At 41.4% G+C, this 15,997-nt stretch overlaps 1 protein-coding gene across 1 annotated transcript in view; it reads left to right on the plus strand.

Annotated features, from left to right (window-relative positions):
- Positions 1–4,466: 4,466 nt before the first annotated feature.
- PIGL (phosphatidylinositol glycan anchor biosynthesis, class L) overlaps positions 4,467–15,997 on the plus strand; it is a gene marked incomplete at its 5' end in the record, with an annotated part of 55,675 nt that continues 44,144 nt past the window's right edge. The window contains one exon of the mRNA XM_010156864.1: positions 4,467–4,570. Coding sequence (XP_010155166.1) covers positions 4,467–4,570 — 104 coding nt within the window. The remainder of the gene's footprint in view (positions 4,571–15,997) is intronic.

Genomic DNA, 15,997 nt, shown 5'->3' on the forward strand with positions numbered 1-15,997 from the left:
ACCCGCGCCTGTCCCGAGAGGCCGGGCTTCCTGCCCGTGACGTCATGGGAAGGCCACCGTGATGTCTTCTCGTGTGTGGCCTCGCGCAGTGACGTCAGCGCTGGGTTGTGACGTAAGCGCCGGGCTGTCACGATGTGTTAGTGCCTCGGAGAAACGAGCAGTGGCTGTGCTGTGGGGCGACTTCACTCTGCTGTGACATAGTATGTGATGTCACCGTGATGCCACACATGATGTCATCGTTGTCCTGAACTCACGGCCATGTAGGCCTGTGCCGCCATGACAGTGTGGCACCGCCGTGTAATACCTGCGCTGTGGAGGAGGTGCTGTGCCATCCATCTGTGGTTCGATGGCACAGTTCTGGGTCATGGCGCACTGTCGTGACATCCTGTGCTCCCCGGAGAGTGCCGCATGTGGCAGCTTGGGGCGAAATGTTACTTTCTGCAGAGTTTCAGCAGCTGCGATCGTTAGTAAAATCTTCCTCTATATCTGAACCTTGCGCAGTTTTCACAATCCAGTCTCGTGTTGCAGCACTGAGGTACTTTAAAACTGTGCAGAAGCATCAGTAGGTTGTAAAAAGGCACTGTTTACACAGCCTTTCTTCACCTCCTTGTAATTCTGTCGTCTTGTAGAGGACTTGCTCGAATGATCCAGTTTTAATGTCATACATTTGCTGTAACACATCTAAAAATAACAGTTGCACAAGAGTCCAATCAAGGAAAAATAGCGCTGAAGGGAACCCGAGGTCATATTTGTCCATCAGACGACCCAAAGGCAGCATCAATGTGTCTTCATCTGCTGCAGACAAATGTTCTTCAGAACCTCCAGGGAGGTTCCTCAGCCTGTGCAGTCTCTATCAGTGCTGCATTAGCTTTTCTTCAAATCACTTTTTTCTGAGTCATTGGTGTAATTTAAGCTCGTTTGTTTATTTTTCCTATCTGCCATGAGCGTGGAAATCAGAATATTCCTTTGTAGCAGCTCCTACATATTTTAAGGCTGTTATCTGCCTCTTCCGTCTTATCTTCTCCAGACTAAACAACCCGATTTCTTGTAATCTTTCCTCATAAATCATGTTTTCTAAACCTCTGATCATTCTCATTGCTCTCCTTTGGACTCTTCCAGTTGGTTCATATCTTTTTGAAGTGCAGTGATCAAAAACTGGAAGCAGTACTCCCGCTGAGGCCTTTCTGGGGTTGAATACAATGGAAAGATTCTCATAGGCTCCACTGTTTGCCAGGACAAGAATTTTTCACAGCACGTGCCACTTTGTCCCCTGTTCTTCTCGTCATCTACTAAAGCTCCAGGTTTTGGGGTTTTTTTTTTCTTTCTTTCTTTTTTCTACAGAACTGATACCTAATCAGTTATTACATTGTTTAGTTTTTTGTGTGTAAGAAACAACCTAATTTTATAGATCTTTCAGACCATACTGCTACACCAGGATTCATGAGCCTGCAGTGAAGTCTGAAGATTCTTTTTATGTTTGTTGAGAGGATTATTTTAGGCTACAAACTATGTAACATCTTACACTGCTGCTGCTTACATTTGGGAAAAGGGCCCTCTGTGGTTTTGAAAGCTCCAGCTAGTTCACTGCCAACTTTTCTGGTCATTGTTCTCAAAGCTTTTTGTCATAACAAACCATCTAGGTGAGAAGACAGGGATTAAGCCATTGTTGAAGTCCAGCAGTGTAATGGCTTTACTGATCGTTCTGTACCTCCCATTCAAGATTTAGTGCAGAGTTTTCAGTTGTCTTTGCTGAGGGACAAAGGTCTGTGGATACCATTTGGCTTTTTCACAGTTATGGAGAGATTACTGAAGTGCAACTCTGCCATTTCAGTTTGGGGGACTAACACACTTCTGCTATTAGAGAACTTTCCAAATAAGTGTTGTGTTTCTGTTTGTTTTGTTAAATTTTCTTTTTCCTTTACACGTAATTGAGTGACGTGAAACATTCAGTGTTTGACACTGCTTTCTATGTTCTCTCTTGCTGTCTTCGTAACAGAACCAGCAGTATGTATAGGAGAGTACATTCATGGAGCTGCCTATTAGATAACTAGATAGATTCCTGTTAGAATTTTCTGTGCCTCTTATTAGTCCTTTGGGCAATTCAGATGGTTCATCCTCTCATTGTTTGTATGATTGATAATGACAAGTGAGTTGATCAAAGACTGCAAATTGTAACACTGAGGCAAAATCATTACTTAGAAACCATCATACTTGCAGTTTTCAGATATCAATCAAAATGACTTAGAAATTAATTACAGCTACAGCACTGAAAAAAACCAAAACCAAAAACCTGGTCTTTTCCACACTGAATAATCTTCAGTTGAAATAATAACTCTGTTTAAACGTGCTTTGCTCTCTGTAGTAGCTGGCACTCTATTGTGAGTGCTGCATGGATAGGGTCCAGCAGCATCAGCTATTCAGCTGTTGCTACTCTTGATAGCTGCCCATTTTTTCTTGCTAGCGTTTACATATTCCTGATGTCCTGACACGTTTCTCAGGCTGTGGAACGCGGATGAGTTCAGTACAAGTTAGGTATTTTGAGAACAGTGGTACTATTTGGATAAAATATCACCTGCAGCCAGACAGTACACTGCATTGCAGCAGAAGATAGGTTTAAACAGTCATTAAATTATTTTGCTGAAGATGGAACCTGCAATCTAAGGTGCAGACTGCCAAGCTGACATGTTCCTCGGCAAACCCACAGATAATCATTGTCATAGTCTCCTAAAACCATTCACTCACAGGCTGCAAGAAGGCTTTTTTTTCTCATTATTCTTTCCCCCTTTGAAAATTTTACAAAGCTTGCTGGTGATGGCTCAGATTGCAGCACCGCTTGAGAGAAATGCTAGATTTAGATGACTCACACCCACAACAATAAAAAGTTCTGGGGTAATTCAAGACAGCTGACTACAGACTTGAATCATACATTAATGCTCAGCTGTATTTTTTTCATTTTATTGCTTCAAAGTTAAAATTGGGTTGCAAGTACTGCCCTGCACAGGGCAACATTTTGGAAGGGGCCATCGTGGCTCTGGCATGGACTTCGCGTGGCTGATGCCAAGAAAAAGTAAGGGAATGTCATGGCAAGATGAGAAGAAAATAATTCAGCGGAGGAGGAGGCAGTGTTTTAAGATAATGGAGCCCATTTCCCTGCTAGTTGTTGGTCTCAGTCTGTTACAACTTTTCCCAAATGCCGTATCTGAATTAGGTTTTTCTCTCTTCTTTTGGTTCTGTTAAGTTCTTTGCCATCTTGCTGTATTAGTTTCTGCCAGATTTTCTTCTGTGAATGATGCAGACCTCAGAGAAATCTTTTGTGTCCAGAGATTGTTATGATGGGATTCCTCATTTCTTCAAATCCTTTTAGTCCCATCACTGTATCCTAGTGTTACATGACAATTACTGCTCATTAGAAGTGGCCCAGAATATACTATAAACTTTAATCACTTAAAGAATGCTGCTCGGGACAGGCTTTCCTTCTGTTACCTCAACAGTTCTCTTCAAAGTACTTTGGACCTGCTGTTGGGCTTGGCTCGGTTGGCCTGTGCTGTGAGAGCGCAGGAGCGAGTGAAGGGCAGCATGTCTAATGGTGAAGGAGTGACTCTTTGGCCCTTCCTAAGGAGATTATTTGATACTGATTTGTTACGAATACTTGTGTTTTAAAGAGCGGACGAAGATCCCACTAACCTCTCACACACAGACAACCTGGAAATTTGCCAACCGTAACAACTTTTTGTCACCTCACTGCAAAGGCAGTTTCTCCTGTGTTTATGAAAAGATCTTGCTTAATTGTTTTGTAGTATATTGATGACTTCCATTCACAGAAGTGTCAGCAGTTAGGCCATGTATATGCGTATTAGAAGACTTTTTCCCTCCCCACAAAAGCATCCTCAGCGTATGGAATTCGCCAAAAGAGATAGTAAATCTTGGTAAAATAACACCAAGGGGATTAGGATTCAGAAGGGGATTAGGCATATACCAAAATAAAACAAAAAGCCCAAACAAAAACGCGGAAGAGCTAGAAATTGTGATGCTTCAAAGTATAAGACATTTGCTGATCAAACAGGTAGTTGGAAGCAATTTCCCAAGCAGTCTCTGCCAGAATTGTTTGGAAGATTTCCTGTCTCTTTGGCAGAAGCATTTAAGTTTGGCCACTTTCAGGAGGAGACGGGACTGTTTGGACCACTGATCTGATTAAACACAGCAATTTCTGATGTCCTTGCCAAATAAGCTTACGAACGGTGCAAGCCGCACGGAGTGGGTACCACGAGGAATGTAGTCAAGGTGGGCAGAACTTTGCCTGTGTTTTACCCTGAGCTGAGCTGTGCTTAGCTCAGGGAAAAGCCATGGAGCTTGTCCCCAGCAATGTACCTGTTCCTCAGATGATGCCCTTTTATTTAATGTGCGATGCTCACCAAGAAAGAAAAGAGGAATTCATTCCGAGCTAACCTAATCTGTGTTTGCTGTTTTCAGGAAACTATTACAATCAAGGAGAGGTTCGTAAGAAAGAACTGGAAGAGAGTTGTTTTCTTCTGGGGATTCCTGCTTCCGATGTAACAGTCGTTGATCACAGGTAAGTGGTTTTCACATACACCATAATTTCACTGCAGTTTTAAAACGGGGTGAAGTTCACTTTAAAGTTGATCAAAAGCATACTGTGTCGTTCTGAAAGTCTGGAGGAATCTCAAAAGACAACCCTATTAGATATTTTTGTTAACTCTTTAATAATGCAGAAGACAATTCACGTGTCTAAGGGGGATCATAATCTCTAGGTAAGATGTGTTGGTACAGCATTTAGAATAAGGATAACCATACTTGCTGGGGCGTGGCACAGTGTGTTTGGGCAACACAATCACATTTTGTCCCACTTGTTGCAGTGTTATACAATTAAAAATTCTCTGAATTGCCTGTGGCAGGTTTGTGTGCAGGATAGTCTTCACAGGGTGAGTGTGGAATTCTATTGTATTTATAATCTGCTTTAGTCCTGGCTAAAAACAAGAGTGAATTGCAGTATTAAAGACAGTCCATAATAACATGACAGGAAGGGTTTTTTTCAAATTAAGCCGTACAAGATTTGTGTTTTTCTAAGGCACGATGTTGTTTTCTTTAGTTGTTTGTAGATACAAAGGTAGGTGATAAAGCTGGCGCTTCTGTGCGTTGGGATTAATTCAGAAACTGTCTTCTGGGAAGGTGATTCAGCTCTTTGAATCAGTGAAACTCAGAACTAACCTCTTTAAAGGCCTCTTAAATTGCCTGATCGCTGTCTTATCTAGGGTTAATAGGAGCTGAACTAGATACCGGTTGATAGGAAACATGGTACAAGTAGTTGTTTCAATCGTAAACAGCTATCATACAATCCATAAAGAATATTTTTGTTTATGAAGAAATAACTTTAATAGCAACATACTGATTTAAAGCCACGCCAACTGGAAAAGTCAGAGTTGAAAAATATCTGGCTCCAGGCAGGCCTTTTTCCCATGAACATATTTTCCCTTGAGCTAAGGCAGCAGAAACCACAGTCCAGAATATGAATCTTCTTGAGTTCTTTGCTTTTTTTAGCTTTAGGTTTCTCTCCAAGTTTTCAGCTCACTTAGGAAAACAGCATAGAAGTTGTTTTTCCTTTGGAATGAAGAGAGATGTTTCCGTTCACTTCTCATGAACTGCTTTTGGATAACTTCAAGTTTTGTAGTACAGTCATATGACAATGCCCAAAACATTTTGCAGGGGGATAAGGAAAAAAAGCTGCTAAGCTTTGCGAAGCATAAAATCTGCTCAATGAACCATCTTTTGAAATTTAACACAGAGCCCAGAACCCTACTGGCCTGTCTTCTAATGCGACATGAGGTTGGTTAGTATGTGATGCAGTTTTCCTGGTACTGCTCAGGCATCCCCCAGCGTCCACGGTCCAGAGTATCTGCTTTTTGCAAGTAATACTTCAGTTTGCTCTGTAGGAAGGTGAAGGCCATTTCAGAGAAATAGCTTGGATCATGCCTCTTTATTACTTTCCTTACTAGTATTACACATATTTATCTGAGTAATGACTGATATGTGATTTCCTCCAGAGCCTGAGAGGACAGATTCACCCTATTGCCCAGAGCTTCTGGGCATGAACTAGAATGTACAACATTGTTCTGAGAAATGGGTTTAGATTTCAGATCATTATCTCTGAGGTTAGATTACTATAAGATAACCATCAAATCGTCTAACTTTTTTGTGCATTCAGGGAGTGAACTGAAGTGAAGTTCTTGCTGAATTTTGCTCAAGGCTTATTTACACAGTGAAGTTAAGTGTGTTTACAGGACGTTATTTACTCCATGATAACTCACCTGTGGATCCTTTATATGGAAAACATCTGTGAATGAGGTGTTAGCAAAATGGTAGAGGATCAGGAATAATTTCTAGATGACAATGAATTTTTAGAGTAGCTAATTTTTAGAGTACTATTCCCTAGTGGTTTAGGCAAAGAACCGGGACTCAGTGTTCTTGAAATTTACTCTAAGTTCCTGGATTCCTTAAAGTTAGTAGCTTTCTTATGTCTCTGTTGTGACTTCTGTAATTTACAGATTATACAAAAATATTTGCCAGTATGGCATGATGTGAAACTCACTATAAAATGTTATCTACCACTAGATTTCCATGCAAATTCATGTCTATGAAATACAGTTCAGGAGGCTGTTCCTCTTCAGCGTTTTGTCTGCTGTAGGCACTGTTTAAGATCAGAGGCCTTTGGCTTTTCTTGCTCCCTTCCTAACTTTTCAGAAAATAATTTTCCATCAGTGTAAAGAACTAGCACATTGCTTAAGGACTGCAGCTGGCATGCTGCCCATCTAACAATTCTTACACAAATGCTGGATGCTTTACATTATCCAAGCTGCAGGCTTGTATTTTGGTAAGGAAAGCCCAAAGGATTGCTAGGTCTGGATCTGCTCCAGCCATTGTAGTGTGGAGCTGAGTCATGCTGCTTCCTTTCTTTGCATGATCTACAAGTGAGTGAGTAGAATTTTCAAGATATAAAAGGGGAAATACAGCTGAAAAGCAAGGTGGTGGACTTGCTCTGTCATCTCACTTGGCCAGGCAGGTATAACATCAGTGTGTCATTTTGAATTGTGTGTGAACTGTAAAGCAACAGCTTCAGTCAGTCAGTCTATGACGAAAACCCTGTTGAAGACCAATTCCTTATTAAGCAGTTCCTTGCCTTAAACAATGACTCTCTCAAGTATAGCCAGGATTCCTAGGGCAGGACTAGTTTGGTTTCTGTCAGACAACTGCTTCGCACTGATTCTTCAGTAGGTGTTTGATGTTGTTAATGTGTTTGTTACCTCAGTTAAAGAAAACTCAAATTTTCTGCCCAAATATGGTCCCACATTTCAGCTTGGAGATCCTCATGAACCTCCCACAGAAAAGTTCTGTGTTGTAGAGGTCATGTCTAGGACTGGAAAGGGACATGCATCACCATGCAGCACCCAGTTACTGCAGGTGAGCAGACGGCCTTTTCCACACTATTGTAGATTAAAGCACTGGACTCTTCTTACTTGTGAAAAGTACAGGTCAGGCACCAGATTTGCAGAGGTGTCCTCTGAGCTGTCATGTAATTATCATAGCTCCAAAACTACACCAACTGAACATCTGCTTTTAAGACAGAAAAATGTTACAGTGCCACTTTTTCTACCATTCCCACATGAGGCTTCATACTGGGAGCAGCCCAGCTCGGAACTAGGACTTGTATTGTCCAGAGTTAATATCTGTACTGTGACAATTATTCAGCTGAGGGGGGAGGAGCAGGAGAGTGGGGTCTGAAACTCATGTAAGGTAAAAGTAATTTCATTAACGATATAAATGATAATGTAAACCCTGTGCTTTTGGTACATTTTTATCATCTTATGTGCTGCAACAATGAACTTTTTGTAGCTGTAAAGATGAGAGATAATTGATCTACTGGGCCATGATACCAGCTGAATTTTCACAAAGGCTGGTGTAGTTCTACAGCTCTGCAGGGAAGGTGAGATGAGCATAGCTAAAATATGAGTGGTAGAGATACTTCTAATGCAAGCAGTGACTAACTCAGCTGATGAATGTGCTATAATGATGTGTCTAAAATAGTAGGTAAATCAGATGCTGGACATTTCTGTGGTGGCAGAAGGGTCTCATTTATAAAGCGTTTGGCTGCACTGTAAACAAAAAGGGACTTCCATTTCCACAACAGTTCTGCTGTTCTTGTGGCATGTGTTAGACTCTGCTGCCAGATTTAGCTTAAAGTTTACATTGCTCTGGGAATGTGTGGGCAAATGATCCGCATAAAGGACATGAGAGCTTGCAGAGTGGGGCAGAACTCCCTCATCTTGAGAGGAACCAGTCTGACTAACTGATTTGCACTCAAGGTGTGTAGCAAAGACACAATTCAGCTTAGCAAGAAGAGAGCTTGTAAACAAGTAAAAAGCGAGTCCTGCAGTACCATAAAACATGGAGCTGGTTTCTCTTTCCTTCCCTTCATAGGATGCAGAAAATAATACTTCAGTAGCAATGTGAATAGGAAAAATCTTCATGTAAGAGCTGCTTTGGGTGCTGTTCTTCGATGTGGCACTGTTACACGTTTTCTGGGTTGTTGCTCTGTCTGGTCCTAAGAACAAAGTGAAATGAAGGTGCTCTAGTTTCCAAAACCAGTTACCAGGTCACGAGTCACTGCCATGGTTTTGGACCTGTCAGTGTTCTTTCTTGGGATTTTACTTATAGCCGAGAAAGCTATGTTTAAGTATTTAATCTGTGTATACACGCTCCTCAGCTAGAAAGCTGTCTGTCATGGAAGACCAGGAGTTAGTATCTAATTGATCTCATCTTAAGCGTTAGTTAAGGTCCCATTAACACTGGACACATCTGCCAATGCCCTGGCTGCCTACTGCTCCATAGCATTGCACGTAAACAGGAGATGTTTTCTAAGCTGTTTTCACTTTCTGAAGAGAACCAGAAAAAGGAATCCTAGATTATTCTTTATTAGAAAGATAAATATCAGACATTTTACTGTAGCTTTGGAAGCTTTTGTGCATGGTTGTAGGGGACAGAAATTAAAACTGACTATTTGTGTCTTTAATATGACAGAAAATATTTGGCTCAAGTTTGCACTGCAAAGAAAATAATGGCTGAGATTTGCGTAAACTAGAAAATTGTCCATTCACGGTACAAAGGCTACTGCAAATAATGTTACATCTCTTTCCAAGTTTTCATGGAAATTGCACTCCATTCACTTTTAATTACTGTTATTTCACTTAAGTGCAAAAGGGCTGTGATTGGACAATGCACAGGAGAGAGGACGTCTGCTCATGCAGAATTGCAGGCTATCTGTAGGGTTTTTATGAGGCTGCAGAGAGGCTCAAATGATTTTTTTTTTTTTCCATGTAATAATTCTTTGCTGTTGGGCTTGGGTTTGCCCCCTACAAGGTAAATAGGCTTTATTGCGCTTCCTCGTGTTTAACTTCTAACAAACTTCCTTCCACAAGCTCCCCGTGTTAGAGAAGTGAGTCTATAAGGTCACAGGAAAAATAATATCCTTGAACAATAATGTGTCTGATTGCGATGATCAGAAAGATATAAAAACACTCAGACCCTTCAGAGGACGAAATATGTAACTGGAAATTTGAACCTTTGTATCAGAATTTAGAAACATATATACAGACAGTTGAGAAGTATATCCCATTGATCCAGTTCAGTTTTACTGTATGGAGGTGGTTCGTTGCTGGCGTTATTGATTTGAATGCAGGGTGCTGAGTGCACAAAAGCTGAAGATGCAAGATAGAGAGTGAGCATATGTACAGCAGTTGAAGCTTGCCTGAGAACTGAGGGCACCGGGAGAAAAAATCCCTGGAGAGAAAATCCTGGCCTTAGTCAAGTCTGGTGGCAAAGCGACTTCAGTGATTTCATACCAGTTTCTGACTCATTTGCAGACCTGTGTCATCTTGCTGAATCGGATTTTAGAAAAATTTATTTATCTTAAGTTTGTGATCAGAAAGGTGATATTATTCCCCAGTGTTTCTTCTTTTCCTGGTCTCATGTATTGAATAGTTTTGAATTTTGATGAAGCAATTGTGGTAATTAGATACATTTTGTTTTCCTAAGTTCCACGTGGTATTATAGTTTGACATTTTATTTTACTGCTAATTCTAAAGAGGTGATCTATGTGCTGATTGAAATTGCTGCCATGCTTTATTCTAGAAGAGCTGCATATTTCAGTAGTGAGTGGTGGGATTCTCTTCATCTTACTTATCCCAGCAACACTGTAAAAGTTTTATATATTTGCAGAATTTTCTTTAATTGAGAATGGCATTGGTGGGACAGAAAATCTTAGCTGTAAATTGGTCACACAGTCAGTGTGTTACAGGGAAATCAACCTACATCTTTTGAATCAAACATACTCCTAATCATCCTGAATACTAACAGGCTTTACCATTACAGAGAGGCGTGAAGCCTTTGTCAGTCAGGTGGGTGATGTTTATGCAATCACTGTAGCCAAATTTCACTTCTGTTTGGTGTAATTCTTGAAATATAAATTGTTTTCTTTCTGAGAAGACAAACTTTTTGGCCACCTGTTTTCATTTACATTTCTAAATAAACAGATAATTTTTCCAAAAGGTTTACCGCATGGCAGCTCATGCTGATATTTTAGGACATCAGAACACTTTGTAAAAAGGATTATATCAAAGTCTGCCTTCTGGCTTCTGCTTTTATAAGTGTTGCTCTATGCAATAATTTAAAAGGCAATTCTTCGGGGGATTGAGATGTCTCTCTGCCCCCCGGGAAAGCTGCTTTCTGAAACAAAGGCTTGTGTTGCACTCAGTTAGGTTTAGCTATTTTGTCCTAAGTTAGATATTTTCCTCAATAAGGAAATCTGCCCTTTTGCTTCCCTGGGGCTTCCCAGGTCCTTTCTCAGCTTTCTAGCACAATTAACTTTCTTGCTGTACAAAAAGGGGGAAAGGTCTGTGGTGAAAGGGAAAATGATCCTTTCAGTGCTAAAGGGGCATGTCCCCCAGATTACCTCTGTAGAGCCATAAGCAATGCTCCTTTTCCAAACGTTCAAGGATTCTCCTTCAGATGTCAACAGAGACCTGTCAAACCACGTCAGTGAAGTCACAGCAGGGTTTGATTAAGGGCAAGAGTCTGGCCAGAGAAGCCAAGGACTCTGAGTAAGTGCTGGAGGAAGTGAAGGAGTACTGCTCAAGGACAAAATGTGTTTATGGAAATGGAATCAAAATACTAAGCATTGAGATTTATAATTTAACGCTCAAGATTATTTTAGCAGATACTAAGAAATACTCATCTCAAAACACAAAATAGGAGACTAGGATCCCAGCCATCCCCCAGAGCTGATGCAAGTTTCATTCAACTTAAAAAACATCAGCACTGGTAAGCTGGTAGTTAGAAAAGTAATAAGGCTGTGCATGATAGCTGTGTTTCAGGACTCTGGGAAAACTGGCTAGGGCTGAGCATTGGAACAGGGAAATCCACTAGACGTGGGTTTTTGGTTCTTTCTTAGTTCATACCTTCAGAAATTACTTTTACTATTCTTTTAATAACGTTTTTTAAAAGTGCCCCACATATGTTAAAGACAGGCATCTTCTTTGGAGCAAAGAAAGCTTCAACGAGCCATCCTGAATTTGTGGGTGGTTCATGCCCCAGGTCTGCTGTCTCCTGGTGACACAAGCAGATACACTGAGCAATTCGGTGTCCATGCGGAAGGAACTGTCTTGGGTTTGCTGGTTTCCAGTTTAAAATTCAGGGTTTCATATTAAAATATCTCAGATGGACTGTCTTCATGATGCTAGTAAGCTATAGACAGATGCGGTCATTAGATTAAAGCTATTTTCAGCAGTTATACCCAAGAGTCCCCTTTTAAACATGACAAACTGTAACAACCTATTTATTTTGCCAGTTACACAGTGGAACAATGCACTGTGTTTTGCCAGCAGACACCCTGAGGAACTAATGGAGAATGACAGGCGTTTCCCCTTTGCCCCCTGAAAAGTTCCCTGCGATGGTAGCCCAGCAACACCTCTGTTAGTCACTCCTTTTAACCTGCCGCTGCAAACACCGTGCTGTTAATGGTAGACAGACCGAAGGCTTTTATCAGAGAAGATGGTCAACTCTTCTCCTTAGAGTAACAGTTATATCAAATAGTCACACTAAGTTAATCAAAGAGAAGAAACAAACAAAAAAATCTAGCAGAGATTCAGCTTGTTTCTTGTTGTTGCATTCCTCCCAGCTTACTCAAGGAAAATGTATTCCCATTTCTACTGGGAACACTCTAAAAAGCCTTCTCACAATAATGGACTAGGCGTTAACGCCTTGTTCACAAGAACTGTGTGGTTTCTTTGTGTGTTCTCATAATCTTATTTTAATTGTAGCTACAGTACAAAATGTCGAGTGTGTCAGTTAAAATAAATCTGTGAGATCTGAGGCTGTGACATAGTTTGGAAACATCAAGTTGCGTCTGCAATGGACTTAATTTTCTGCATGTCAGGTAATTACTGTGCTGGAAAACAGAGGAAGGGGTTTGCAGCCTTTCTTGGCCAAACTCCCCTTTGGGATTCAGTCTAGAGAAGGGCATTTACCTCAATTCCTGTTTTCCTTAAAGGTCAGGATCCTGGGTGTAGTAGGTAGCTCCTGCAGCCATTGAGTGTCTGTACTCACACCTTAGTTGGAGGTAATTGCAGCAACTTCTCCCAAGTTTCCTCAGTCTCTGGGAGACAAGAAATTTCAGTGTGTCCAGGGACCTTGTGACATTAAAACCAGTTGTTGGTTTATTCCTGTTCTCTTCATCTCACTTTGCCAGTTCAGTCACTAGAAAATTTATGGAATAATCAATATCTGAGCCTTGGGAGCAAGGCCTTTATTAGGCTCATTAAGGACAGAATGTTTCCAATTACCAGACATAATGTCAAAGGCTGTTGGGCTACTTTAAATGCCATGATGTGTTGTCTTGCTGAGTGCCAGCGATATAATCCTCATTTCTTGAGTTTGTTTTCCAAATTCCTGTTGAAATCAGAAGAATCTCCTATGTTGGCTGCTAGTAAGAGAACATAGGAAGCAGTGCATACAGTGCCTGAGGGTTAAGTAGGATACAACCCCTTCTGTGGCACGCTCAAAGGGTTGAGTTGGTGCAGAAGTAGGGTGTCCTTGGGGCCTTTGGGATAAGACCATGGCGTGAAGGAAATTCCCAAGGATTTCATCTCTCCCTAAAAATAATTGCAGGGCATTCAGTGGGGACCTTTCTGTCTTTTTTTATATAAAAAGACTGTGTCGGGATAGGAAAAAAAAATATTTGCTTTGTGGACATTGTTCTTGAGTAATAAAAGGAGGTTAGTTACTTTCATGTTGGTTGAAATATTTTATTTTTCATAGGGATAGCAATGTTTAAACTGCAGACACTGTGAAGACTCAGTGGAGTCTACATCAACCCACTTCTTCCGCATAGGTGGTAGAACTGGAGCTGTAGAATCTTGGACATTTATTTTTTCTATCCTGAGAGCCACCTTCTAGTGCCATCAAAATCAGCGGGGGTTGGCCACTGGCTTCAGTAGGACTAGAAATTGTCATTGAAACAGTCAACAAGAGCAGACAAAGTCTTCTTTAAAAAAGAAGTTAGTATGGGGAAAGTTGGGAAAACAACGCACAATGGCTGTTGTGTGCAATGTGTTTTCTCTTAATGACCTTCCAGTTCAGATTGGCTGTTTACATACAAATCAAAAGCTTGTTTGTCCAACTGCCAGCACAGCAAAACTCAGTCTGGGATCTGAATATCCAGCTGTGTCTTTTGCCTCTGACATCCTCCCAGTAATAAAAGTTGTGTGGCTGGGATTTGGCTAGAATTGCAGATCATGTGTGAGCCAGAATTGAATTCAGCCTGCTCTTCCTCTGCAAGACAATAGAAGTTAAAACTTGTGTCAATAAAATAAGCATCTACAACTCATAACCCCTCAGGGAGCAGATATGATGAATAAGATGCTCTTTTTCCATCATCACATTTCTAACCCTGACCAGTGTTAGTAATAAGTCTGTGAGAACTCAGACTTTTGTCTTCCTCATTTCAAAGCTGGAGCAGAAGCTTTTATGGAGTTTACCTGTGAAGATGCAGCATCCAGAGAATAGACATAGTTATGACAACCTCTGCAGAGCCATCTAATCCAGGTTCTTGGTTCTTTACTTCCAAACTGCCTGAAGGGTACACTGGTACACGATATTGAGCACTGTCTTTGCTCTGTATGCCTGTACTCTCTTAACAGCTTCCCTGCAGACTGACAAAGTGGCAGAGACGGCAACTTCTTCACGGGTAGAATGGTACCACTAGCATATCTGCTAGTTCTCACTTTCCTGTTTCGGTCTTTTCTCCACAGTATGTTAACAAACTTGGCTGCATTCTGTAGCAGAGGCTCTCCAACTTGGCTGTACAGAGATTTCTATTTGCTAGCTTCTCAGGAACTTGGGTGTGCACTTTGTGTGACAGGTGCCAATGGAGCACGTGGAAAAGGAGAGGTTTCAGGTCCTGGGGTACTGTCTGGATGCAGGCAAAGCCATTGCAGCTCCTAAAGGAGCAAGGCACAGTGAAACTGTATTTACATTTACATTTACATTTACATTTACAGGGTCTTCTTTCTTAGAACGATGGTGAAAGTTCTGGCTGCAGTACAGAGCTCTGTTAGCAGCTCCACTCGCAGCTTGCACTTTGGCCACCGCGTTGTAAAAGACTGCTTGTAAAGCTGTATAGCAGTTAGGCACAGACTGCTTGTAAAGCTGTATGGCCGTTAGGCACAGCATTTGTTATCTCTGCTCCTTCCATCAATAAAACCCTATTCGACAGATGATTGAACGCTCCTCCACAGTTGACAGGATCAGTGTGGACCTGCAGAGGTGCTCCCACCAGTCCACAATCTGCGGCTCCCCAAATGCTTCTAGCAGACTGCAGTGGGGTGCTGCTCTGCAGCAGCATGATCCAGGGCAGCCTTTTGAAGCATCCTACAGCAAGAGAATTCCCATTAGTCTTTTCTTGGCTGAGTTTGTTGTGACATGCCCTGTTATTTTGGCATTCTCTGTCCATTCTGAAGTTCCCCCAGGCATCCCTTCAAATGAAACATTGCATCACTGAGGAAGTGAAGCCATTAAAAGTGAATGCTTTCACCAAACACTTGGAATGAATACAGTCAGCTCTCATCTACCAGAAATGGACTTGCAAGTTGACATTGCAAAATTTGGGAAGAACAATAGTCCTTTCTTGAGCAGTTTGATGCTGTTTTTCAAAAAGCTGAGCTGTGCTGTGATTTTTTTTGCCACATCATGAAGGTTTTATATTTTCATAGAGCAAATGTAGAAGGTTACCAGGCAAAGTGGTTAGAGCGCAGAGTTTCACACTTCAAAATCCTTTGGTAGGAAGAGAAATTTTTTAAGTTCTCTGCTGCTCTGCTAAGGTCTCTGACCTTCTCTGTGTTTTACTTTCATCCTCTCATACCCCTGCCTTTTGCAGAGCTGTGGGGATGGACCAGTTACTGATAACATACTATTCTCATGCTGTAGAAGTGTTAAGGATCATTATTAGAGTTTTCCTTGCCAGTCAAAGGGTTAATTTCTTTCTCCAAAGAAGGGGATCTGATTTAGGTTTGGCACAGGAGGAGGGAAGACAGAGGATTTTGTTCTGCAGGAAACTAGGTCAGCAGGTTTTTATTATCGTGCTCGACAGCCTAATGTGGTTTGCATTTAGGAATGAACTCGGTTGACACTGTGGATGGTCAATTTCCTCCTCTCCCAAAGCTCTCCCCATGCCTTATGGCTTTCCCAAACTGACTACGAGAGAATATTTAGGTGAAGAAGCTCAGGCAGTTGTGACTTTGTTAGATACGTTTTTAGGACTGTCTGTCAGGATGCCTCAGGAACACAGAATGAAGTCAAAGATATTTTGGAGAGGAGGAACAATAGGGCTGGAATCTTTTCAGTCACTGAAGTGCATCAGAATCACTGAGATCTT

The sequence above is a fragment of the Eurypyga helias genome, unplaced genomic scaffold (genome assembly GCF_000690775.1).
Source record: "Eurypyga helias isolate BGI_N326 unplaced genomic scaffold, ASM69077v1 scaffold43068, whole genome shotgun sequence".
Taxonomy (NCBI): domain Eukaryota; kingdom Metazoa; phylum Chordata; class Aves; order Eurypygiformes; family Eurypygidae; genus Eurypyga; species Eurypyga helias.